Source organism: Cotesia glomerata, linkage group LG1 (genome assembly GCF_020080835.1).
Source record: "Cotesia glomerata isolate CgM1 linkage group LG1, MPM_Cglom_v2.3, whole genome shotgun sequence".
NCBI lineage: Eukaryota > Metazoa > Arthropoda > Insecta > Hymenoptera > Braconidae > Cotesia > Cotesia glomerata.
The window spans coordinates 15,736,363-15,748,620 of record NC_058158.1 but is presented as its reverse complement, the minus strand read 5'-3'; the positions used below and the strand labels follow the sequence as shown (position 1 = coordinate 15,748,620).

At 27.2% G+C, this 12,258-nt stretch overlaps 1 protein-coding gene across 1 annotated transcript in view; it reads right to left on the bottom strand.

Moving 5' to 3' along the window:
• Positions 1-647: 647 nt before the first annotated feature.
• The window catches only part of LOC123267926 (protein max), a 40,177-nt gene continuing 28,566 nt past the window's right edge, over positions 648-12,258 (bottom strand). Inside the window, exons 3-4 of the mRNA XM_044732816.1 lie at positions 9,241-9,475; positions 648-1,101 (exon numbers count right to left, since the gene is read on the bottom strand). Of these exons, the coding sequence (XP_044588751.1) occupies positions 920-1,101; positions 9,241-9,475 (417 nt within the window). The 3' untranslated portion in view covers positions 648-919. The remainder of the gene's footprint in view (positions 1,102-9,240; positions 9,476-12,258) is intronic.

The window sequence follows — 12,258 nt, the reverse complement described above, 5'->3', positions numbered from 1 at the left end:
CAAAAGTCTAATAGAAGTTTAATCAAATACTGTTTGTCAAACAAACCAACGAATTTTGAAGTGGTTTGCAATAAAAAGTGGTTTATAATAAAATAAAATTCACAAAAAAAAAAAAAAAAAAAAAAAATTGAAGAAACATACGGTGAGCAATTTATTAGAAAAAAATTTTTTAAGAAAAGTCCATTGGTTTACGGGTAATAGGCAAAAATAATTTTATACTTTTAATTATTAATAGCGAATTAAATAATTAATTAATAGTGTGAGAAATTGCAAAATTGAATTAAGCATTTTGTCAGCAATTAAGAGCACTTATTTATTAATCTAAGCGTTTATAGTTCCAAGCCAACTCAATCGTGGTGATTAGTTTCCTTTGACCGTACACTGAATAAATTCTTCTTGACTATTTGTCATAAATGACACAGGAAGTTGATTTTTTTTTACTTTTTTAATAAATAATTGTTATCGTTCAAATAAAAATATATAATTCATCCGATTACTGGACAAATACAAAAATATAATTCGCCCATTAATTACAGAAAAATATGAAGTTACTGGATGAATAGACTGATTCTCTTTGAAAAGTGTGATGCTTTGCATTCTGAGTCGTGCGAAAAATTTTACAGACTTTAAATATAACATCAACCAAATTGAAAGTAAATTAGTTTATTAATAATACAATTAAAGTCAATGATAATATTATATTATTACTCATATAAATTTGTTTATATTAGTATATTTTTATGAGCTTAAGAAAGAGTATTCAATATTTATTTTACTTTCAGTATTACAATATATACTTATTGCTTATCAAAGTATAATTTTTTTTATATTGTTAAGAAAATGCTTAGCTTTTTTGCGGAATTTTTTAACAAAAATATAAAAAATCATATATTTTAGGACTAAAAATTTTAGATTTTCGTTAATGATTAATACTAGAAATTTTTAATTTTTTTGGATGACGGATAGTTCGACCTGTTTCACTATCTGACGACTCAGATTCAGAATCATTGTAGTTGCCAATGTTGACAGAATCCACTTTTGATACTTCACAAGATTCAGCAGCAAAATTTCCAGTTATTTTAGCTTTTTCTAATGTTCGAACTGCAACAAAAAATTATAGATCACTTTAGTAGTTTCTTCGTCAATAATATTTCACGACGCATGATGCGAAGCATCAGAGAGTGCTTTACGATCGGAAAATTTTTTTCGCCTCATTTCGGCAACTATTTTCATTATTATAGTCTTGTTAGTTCACGGAATCAAGATATTTTTGCATACTATTGTCAAGATAATTCAATGGAGATTAATTTGACACTTTTCAAAAATTGATTTAGTGCACTAGAAACGGAAAAAAATATCAAAATAGGTCAAAAAATGTTCCTGTCCGTCATGTATGAAACTCTGAAAACACTATAACTTTTGCGAAAAAATGCATCAATTAAGTAAAATTTTTTTTTTTTTTTTAATTCTTTAGGAGAGTTGTAGGTCACTGAATGTGAATGGTTAGGTAATTCAGTGTCATTCATGCACAATTAACAAAATAAAAAAACCAAAAGACTGTATATCTATGTATATCCATGTAAAATTTACATGGATGATGACATATCTATACATATTATGAACATTTATTCCACCAGGGGCGCCTGTGCATTACCTTCCTAGTACAGCTATTTTTTATTTATCGAACGAATGAGCATTATGAGTCGTACACTTTTGGATTTGTCAAACTTTTTTTTATTATAGTTAAAGTTATTATAGTTCACAGAAATTAGTCAGTTTTACCCAGTTTGGCTGTGCCATCTGGAAATAGATCGAAAAATTATAATTTCTTAAAATTTCGATATCAAGTAGGTTAATATGAAATTCTAACAAGTATCTAATGGCGTTCTCAATTTGTTTATAAATAATAGGCAAACAAAAAAAACGTAAATTAAAAATTAAATATCTCTGAAAGTATTAATCTAGCGGGTTAAGTTTTTATATAAAATTTGTAGAGCTTAAAAAAATCTACAACTTTGCTTTTGGATAAATTCCCGTCAGACTGATAGTTTATTAGTTATTATTAATAACTTATTAACAATCGAAGTTTTATAAACAAATTGAGCTAGTAAGCTGAAAAATCAACCGATTTCATTTTTGATTTTTTTCACATATTTCTGGTAATAAAAGGAACATTTTTAATATTTTTCAAAATTTTTATCTCAAAAATTTGATTTTTAAAAATCAAAAAACAGCTTTTTTTTTGGAAGCCAATATCTCTGAAACTAAATTTACTACAGCACTCGCACCTACTCTAAAAAATCTAGAATTTAATTGCGACAACTGGTACAACTGCTTGTTACTGTGCTTGGGGAGCCGATATCAGTTGAGCACTACTGTTGAGTTCCCTCTCTACCATCAGTCCGGGTAGCGAACGCGCTCGCTTTATCGAAAATCCGCTCGCGTTCAACTCGCTATTAAGGTAAAAGCCCCAATTATTGACGGGGGTCTAAATATTGACACCCTAAATTATCTTTAAATATATTAAATTATCTGTAATAAGAATAACGATCAAATAAATTTTTATTAAATTCTAATTAATTAAAAAATTGAAAAAAAAAAATCACTTTCAGTTCAAAATATTAAATATTAATTATTAAAAAAAAATAAAGTTACCACCAGTTCATCAAATCAGCTTACGAGCGTCTATTTTCTTAACAACTTTGGTTAGAAAAGCATTTTTTTTAACTGCCGAGTTTAAATTAATTTTTTCATGTAATTATATGACCTATTTTTTTTTTTAATTAACAGTACATGAAATATTTATAAAATTGAATAATCGAAATTAATTGTATGCTTTATAATATTTAAATAATGGGAGTCAATAACTAGTTCATAATTTTTATGGTGAATCCCATATTGACAGCCAGTCAACAGCGCTATGACGCCTTTTTTTTTAAGTATAAAATACGTTACGCGATTATATACAAGGCTTTTAACTGTCAAATAACTCGGCGTGTTTTGGTGTTAATAAGTGTTAATAAGTGTTAAATAAGTTTTTGAATAAATTGTTATATTTTTAATAATAATTAATCATTCATAGAAATTATTATTAATTAACTTTAATAATATTGATTACTTTATATCAAGTTTTGATAAATAAAAATATAACCAAATGATTCGACGCATGCGCAGTAGGGGCGTCAATAATTGGGGTTACGGTACGTTAATATTTAGATCAATCAGTTTTTTAACCCGTCAATAATTGGTGTATCCAGATTATCTATTTAATTATTTAAAATTAATTAGTAAATATCACTGATTATCATTTTAAAAAAAGAAATTGATTAGTTAAAACATTACTTAAGACATTAACACAAACAAAATTCAACGATATTTATATTTGATTGCTTAAAAAAAATCAAATCATAACTTTGTCTCTTATAGCGTCAATAATTGGGGCTTTTACCTTATTTGACCCTAATCAAAAATTAATTTTTTTCAAAATAGCCAAGTTTTTCGCAATTAAATTCTAGATTTTTTAGAGTAGGTGCGAGTGCTGTAGTAAATTTAGTTTCAGAGATATTGGCTTCCAAAAAAAAAGCTATTTTTTGATTTTTAAAAATCAAATTTTTGAGATAAAAATTTTGAAAAATGTTCCTTTTATTACCAGAAATAAGGTAAAAGCCCCATTTATCGACGCTATAAGAGACAAAGGTATGATTTGATTTTTTTTAAGCAATCAAATATAAATATCGTTGAATTTTGTTTGTGTTAATGTCTTAAGTAATGTTTTAACTAATCAATTTCTTTTTTTAAAATGATAATCAGTGATATTTACTAATTAATTTTAAATAATTAAATAGATAATCTGGATACACCAATTATTGACGGGTTAAAAAACTGATTGATCTAAATATTAACGTACCGTAACCCCAATTATTGACGCCCCTACTGCGCATGCGTCGAATCATTTGGTTATATTTTTATTTATCAAAACTTGATATAAAGTAATCAATATTATTAAAGTTAATTAATAATAATTTCTATGAATGATTAATTATTATTAAAAATATAACAATTTATTCAAAAACTTATTTAACACCAAAACACGCCGAGTTATTTGACAGTTAAAAGCCTTGTATATAATCGCGTAACGTATTTTATACTTAAAAAAAAAGGCGTCATAGCGCTGTTGACTGGCTGTTGTGATGCACCTAGTGCATCCAGCAGGTGACGCTACCTGTTATTAGAGCGCTATCTATTATGAGAGCGTGAATTCAAACGAAATATTCAAATTAGTAAATATTAAATGATTAAAATTAGTTAAATTTTATATTCGAAGTAAATATTCAAATCATTTATTTCATGCTTTTACTCTTACCAGTTGTAATAAACATCTTTTGATTAACTCTGTTTTATTTATAAAATAAAATAAAATAAAATAAGGGAAAAACATATTTCGGTACAAAAGGACATTGTAACCGAATTTTCAGAACCCATAAAAAGTACTTGAGTAATTCAAGGACTATTTTTTGCCACATGGAATTTAAAACCCTATGAGGAAAAGTCGTAAAAGACACGTGTGAAACCCAATAAACCCTTGTTCTAAAAGTAACAAAGAATAATAAAAAACCATATGTAACTAAACAAAAATAATATTGTTAAATAACATTTACTGTTAAAATCTAACTTTATATAATATTGTAGCTAAGCAAAATTAAGTTAAAATAATTAGTAATTATTATCTTGTATTTAATTTATAATTAATAATTATTATTTAATTAATTTACTATTAAATCATTATTTAATTATTATTTAATTTATAATTAAATAATAATGTCTATTCTTTTATACATGATAATAATTAAACCGACATAATTTTATTAGAAAATCCGATTGTAAAATAATAGAAATAATATTTAATTCAAGTTATTAATTAGTCAAACTCAAACATTAATCCAACATATTATATACAATATAATATATATATTTTCATGTTATAGTTTATTATAATTTTTATTGTAATTTAATTTCAAGTTAATTATAAGTTAATTTTTATTATAAATAGATTTTAAAAAGGGTCTGTTAAATTAATAAAAATAGTTAAATAAACATAATGACTGTATTGCTAAAAGTGTATATTAGTGAAGTCCAACTTTTAGGCCGATAGGCTGAAATAAATATATATAGATATAGAGAAAATACATGTTAGTATATAAGGATCATTTATATGTAGTAGAAAATGTGTGTGCTTATGTATTCCTTAGAGTGGATGTATGTATGGAAGTTATGGTGGGAGAAGAACGGAGTTTGAAGCTCTTCGGAAAAACTATGTAACGACACTTTTCACCGAGAGCTTAGATTGCTAAGATCACGTTATTGTAAACCTCAATTTCATATTTTGAAGCTTTTTAATATTTTGTCGACTTGAATAATAAATTGAAACCAACTAAATAATTTTGATCAAAATTAAATAATGTCTAAATAGAACTCTTTTATTTAAAATTATTCCTTTCCCGCGCTGAAACCGAGTATCTTAATACTCCCGGGCGAAAGAACTACAGTAAGTAAAGTTTTCAATAAATAAAAATAACATCCACTAGATGGAAGCATAACACTGTCAATATGGGATTCACCATAAAAATTATGAACTAGTTATTGACTCCCATTATTTTAATATTATAAAGCATACAATTAATTTCGATTATTCAATTTTATAAATATTTCATGTACTGTTAATTAAAAAAAAAATAGGTCATATAATTACATGAAAAAATTAATTTAAACTCGGCAGTTAAAAAAAATGCTTTTCTAACCAAAGTTGTTAAGAAAATAGACGCTCGTAAGCTGATTTGATGAATTGGTGGTAACTTTATTTTTTTTTAATAATTAATATTTAATATTTTGAACTGAAAGTGATTTTTTTTTTCAATTTTTTAATTAATTAGAATTTAATAAAAATTTATTTGATCGTTATTCTTATTACAGATAATTTAATATATTTAAAGATAATTTAGGGTGTCAATATTTAGACCCCCGTCAATAATTGGGGCTTTTACCTTACGTGGAAAAAATCAAAAATGAAATCGGTTGATTTTTCAGCTTGCTAGCTCAATTTGTTTATAAAACTTCGATTGTTAATAACTAATAAACTATCAGTCTGACGGGAATTTACCCAAAAGCAAAATTTTAGATTTTTTTAAGCTCTACAAATTTTATGTAAAAAATTAACCCGCTAGATTAATACTTTCAGAGATATTTAATTTTTAATTTACGTTTTTTTTTGTTTGCCTATTATTTATAAACAAATTGAGACCGCCATTAGATACTTGTTAGAATTTCATATTAACCTACTTGATATCGAAATTTTAAGAAATTATAATTTTTCGATCTATTTCCAGTTGGCACAGCCGATTTGGCTAATTTCTGTGGGCTATTACTTATTTTTAAATTACTCACAATATATAATAATGTAAATACTTTTTGGAATAATTTGATTTTTTGTTAAAATTTGTGATTTTTAGAAAAAACGTTTTGTTTTTTAAATAATTTTTTCTACTTATCATTTATTGTTATGAAATTCAAATGAAGTTGCAGCAATGTTTTGATAAAATTTCGTCAAAACATCAATAATCCATGGTGAAAATTTTAACACAAATTACTCATTGGAGTTATCAATTCTGTTCATTAAATTTTTTCAATAAAAATTTGATATAAAAATAAGTAATATTTAATAAGAACAAACAGAATATGAAATTTCGATCGACACAGTTTTCAAGATATTTGAATAGAATGGTAACACGAGTTAATAACCCCGGACAAAATATTTTCAGCAAGAATATCTACAATAAAACATATTTCGACAAAATTTAGCCCTATTTAAAAATAATTGGTTGTGAAAAGAATTGAAAATTATGAAATTTGAATTCTTTTCAATAATTTCAATTCTTTTGTTTGTATATATAGATATACAGTTTGCATGGAGTGACCGCTTTTCAATTAGTATTTTTAACCAGGGAGTAACACGACGCAAATACTACTTATATGAAAAAAAGCATTTGAAGAGAGCTATGTTCCTTAATAAAAATTCATTTTTATTCATCACCATTAATCAGGGAGGAATCGGTGCATGGGTACCGAAAACTATTTCACCTCAATTTTTTTATACGATCCTCTTTAAATTTCCTTACTGATGACATAAATGCATATGTTGCCATGTAGCATGTATATTGTTAAAACCGAAATTTTTTAAACAATTACAAGGGATTGTTATTTTCCAACCGGACAAATTTTTATTTATATTCTTTATTGGAATACAAATGAAAAAGGTCCTATGACTTTTCACGATAAAGTTAATATTTTTATAGTTCGAAAAATTTCAAATTTGAGTACTTTTGACCCATGAAAAATTTTTTTTCAAAAATTTTCGAATTTGTTTTGTTTTTTTTTCTTTTTCAAATTTTACCAAGGCACTGATGCGAAATTGAGAAAAAAATAGAAAAAAAAAATTAGGAAAACGGTTGACCCTGAAGGCCATCCCTGCAACTTACCGCCAATCTTATACCTAAACGCTTGAAATTGCACTTATGACGTTTTTGAGCTCTTCGAGCTCAAAAGTTTGATAAAACACTATTTTTTAAATTTTCAAATCGTAATAACTTTTGAATGAATAAACCGATTTTCACGCGGTTGGTGGCATTCGACGCAGTTTTTTAAGCTTTATGAAGAATCTTCAAGTTTGAATTGATAGAACGAAAAATTTCGGAGTAATTCCGAAAAAAAACTTTTTTCGGTTTTCTTTCGTCAACGATAACTCACGAATGAATGAACCGATTTTGACCGGACTGGCGGCGATCGAAGTGGTTTTTTGATTTTAAGAGCTGATTAGTTTTTGGAATTGATCGGTAAAGCCGTTTAAAAGTAATTCCAAAAAAACAACATTTGAAAAAATTTTTTTTTGTACTTTTTTTACGATTCCTCAAAATCTACCGGTCCGAATTGTTCCAAAGTATATTTAAAATCTAAGTTCAGTCAAGCCCTTTCGAATGACACCAACCGCGATCAAATTGGCCAAGCCGTTCAAAAGTTATGAAAGATTTACACACACACACACACACACTCCCTCCATACATACAGACACCATCGCGGGAATAGTCAGGGAAGCTGCCTAGGACCTCGAAACGTCGAGATTCGATGAAAACTCGATTTTCGTAAAACGGGGTGAAACCAATAACTTCCCGATTTTCGAAAATCTTAAATTTTCTTAGCGGGAAGTTAAAAATTTTTTTCACTTTGCTAAAAATTATGACCTTTTCGGAGTAAAATTCTTCCTCCTTTAATTTTTTTAAAAATTTAATCGAGTAGGACAAAAAAACGGTTGGCTGGATCAGGAGTTGAAATTTTGTAGGGTTTTTGTGGTTATATTGAACTGTAGAAGGCACACTTAACATTGGTGATTTCTGCGATATTCTTAATGAGGCGCTTAATTTTCCAATAAACTACAAAAAGCCCTTTTTTGGTTGCTTTTTTAAATTTATTTAATGATTGAAGAAAATTTTTTTTTCCGAAAAATCAATAGCTACTCCTTGTGGAGAATTTATTTAAGTTTTCAAAACCCATCTTGAATTTTCTTTGCCATTGATGGTTGCCGATCTATTAATAATCGAAGACAAAATGATCCTTTTCCATTCAAACATCGATATCTCTGCGAGAAATGCTCGTATCGAGGTCTTTAACAAAGCAAATTGAAGCTCAATAAACAAATTATCCGGTCCATGTAAGGGTTAAGTCAAAAAAAATTTTTCCAAGCCCGTAGACTAAAAAGAAATTCCAAAAAAAATTTTTTTAATTTTTTTCTCGGTGGTTTTCTTGAGATCACTCGAAAAAAAATTTTGGAACTCAAATCCTAAAACTAGACACTTGGAGACACTTGCTCCCTTAATTATTGTGAGAAGTGTATATTATTCATGGGTTAAAAGTACCAAATTTTGAGATTTTTCGAACTTTCAAGAATTCATATCTCTTAAAATATTAACTTTTATCATGAAAAGTCATAGCACCTTTTTTATTTGTATTTTAATAAATAATATAAAAAAATTTGTCGAGGCTGCCACATGGCAACATGCATTTATATCATCAGTAGGGCAACCTAAAGAGGATCGTATCAAAAAGTTGAGGTAGAATAGTTTTCGGTATTCATGCGACGATTCCTCCTGGACTAAAATGTCTGTTCAAACAATAAAGAAATAAGATACATACTTTGTGATTCTAATAAAATATTTTGTCGCTTTAAATCATCAATATCTTGTTGATGGGAAGAATTTTTCCGTCGCATAAATTGAATATACTCAGCAGCTTTTTTCAGAATTTGCGCTCTACTAGCTACTTTTTCTCCTTGCAGAGAAGGTACTGTATCTCTGAGGCTTGAAAAACTATCCTTTATATGATCTCGACGTTTTCTTTCTAAAGCATTGTGATGAGCACGTTTTTCAGCCTGTAAATAGAGAATGAAATTTATAAAAACTGGCTTATAACTATAACTATGTACCATATTAATACAATTTTAGCGCTGAAATTAAATAATTAGATGACTTGTGTGAAAAGTCTAAAAACTTTTGAACAATAGACATTTTTAAATAATATTCACTTTGAAATAAAAGTCTTTACAATTATATATTCTGCGAATCAGTCACATAATATATTGTTATTGACTACCTACGCTCTTGAAACTTTTTGTTACAATTAATATTTTCAAGTTTTTCGTACTTACAACATTTATGTCTTTTAATAGTAGTTTAATGTATAATTGAGTTAATTTCTGACTTAGATCGTTGATTTGATCGGAACCATGCTCTGAAACTATATATCTACAGATTTCAATAAGATCTACTTTGAATCAATAAATAATTTAGTCTGGTACTATACAATATTTACAATATTTTTAGTAGATTTCATAAAAATCTAACTATTGGATTTGTCTTCATAACGAAACTGTTGAAAAATTTTGCTATTTCCCGACTCAGATTGTCTAGCTGGGTCAGAAAATACACATGGTTTAAAAGTTTATGTGTATATAAGGCATTCCACGCCAAATCGACCACTTTTGACCCTGACTCCTTTTGATTTGGCTGAAAGTTTACCATCCTTTTCTACCCTATCAAAAACATCTCACAATTTTTTCAAATTTTTTTACCCAACCAAAAAAAAGTTATGAATTTAAAAAAAAAAAACCGCTTTTTAGTAGATTTCATAAAAATCTAACTATTGCAGCCGTCCTCATGGCGCAACTTTTAAAAAATTTAGTCATTTTCTGACTCAGTTTGTCGAGCTGAGTCAGAAAATGTAGTTCGTTCAAAAGTTTATATATGTATGTATTCATATATATATATATTAGAGTGGTCCAAAAAAAAAAGTTTTTTGCCTATCATCTTAAAAGCTTCTCTAAGGTATAAAAAAAATTCCCTCCGAAGCGCAGCTTGATATCTCAATTCTTCATGAAGCTCAATGAATTTTTATTTTCTCATTTCAATAACACGTAAAAAAATTTTATTTAAGTTTTCATCCGGTAAAACTACGAAAAAAATTATTTTTTGTATTTTTCGTCAATTTTTCTTGTAGGAAATTTAATTCTCTACAAAAAAGTACTGAAGTAGTTTCTTCGTAATCTTAACGAGTAAAAAGTTATTGAGCTTTAAATATTCGCACAAAAGAAAATTTGAACGAAGATAGTTTCAAAGCAACTTTTCGAAAATTTTTGTGGTAACTGCATGTATTTATTTCAAAATTCATCAAACTAGACTGTTTATAATATAATTAACACATGTCATTTGGTGAAGTATTAACTGTGAATTATGAATAATTTTTCTCATTACAATTTAAATATTTTTTCCTATGAACAGTGATTTTTTAAAATTGAACTTGAATTTCATTATGGAATCTAAATCAAGAACAAACTAGTACTGTATACTGAATTTAATTTTTTTATTTAAGAACATGCAGGACAGGTAGAACAGGTGAATATTCAAATTTTGAACATGATGCTGGGACGCTTTTTGACCGAATGAAAAATCGTGAAACTTTGCAGGAGTACGTAAATAGAAGTCCTTCGTGAATTGATTCTTTTATTTTTAAATTTAATCATTGAAAAAAAAAAATGAAAAATAAACAAGTAGAGTTCGTGCGTAAAACTGCCTTATCTCAGGAGTCATGACATATTTAAGTAAATAAAATTAACTATAAAGAAATTGCTAATAAACATACAACTGATATAATTATTGAGACTGATTTAATTTTTTGGTTATTTCTTATTTTAGTTTATATTACTTATAAGACATAATTATTAAAATGCAGCTAGGTTGGGGTAAAAAACTAATTATCAACAAAAAATTTAATTTACTATATATCTTCATGTAGGCCGCAAGAGAGTGCTAAAAGTAAATTATCTAGTTTAATTTTTTTAAGCAGTGGTTAGAGTATTTACAAAGTCTGGAAATCTCCTTCATTGCATTTTACGTGTGGTTTAAATAAACAAACCGATATATTAAATTGTCATTTGTTGTCACTGGTCCAGACTGAATTACCGATATCAGACTGTATACCATGTTTTTAAGAAAAAAATATAAATTACATAATCAAATACTTTGAAACAGAAAATGTGATACAACATGGATTCTAAAATCATATCGGATTAAATTTTCTTTTATTGCGAGTATTTAAAGCTCAATAACTTTTTACTTGTTAGGATTACGAAAAAACTATCTTAGAACTTTTTTGTAGAGAATTAAATTTCCTACAAGAATAATTGACGAAAAATACAAAAAAAAATTTTTTCGTAGTTTTACCGGATGAAAACGTAAATAAAATTTTTTTGTAACACCAACCGCGAAACTTGGATTTTCGAGCTATAGTTAGGAGGGGTAAAATGATGGATATCTGGCCATCTATAGTTGAGTCTACTTTTCACGCACACGTAAGGATAAGTGACATCTCTCTCTTTATCTGTCTCTACATTTCCGCATGGATGCTAAAAAGTACTATAGGATATTTAGTTTCGTTTATTTCCTACAATCGTCCACCAGGGAGAGTATAAATCGAAAAAAAAAAATCTTGGCGACAAGTCGATTCTTGTAAACAATTTTACTAATATTTTAGTTTGTCATTTATTTACGTGTGACAGTTCATAAATGAATAAAATTTTATTTGCATCCTCTCAAATCTGAGTTTTCGCCGTTGCTATTACAAAAAATTTTGTTCGATACAAATCCGCAAAAGTTGGTA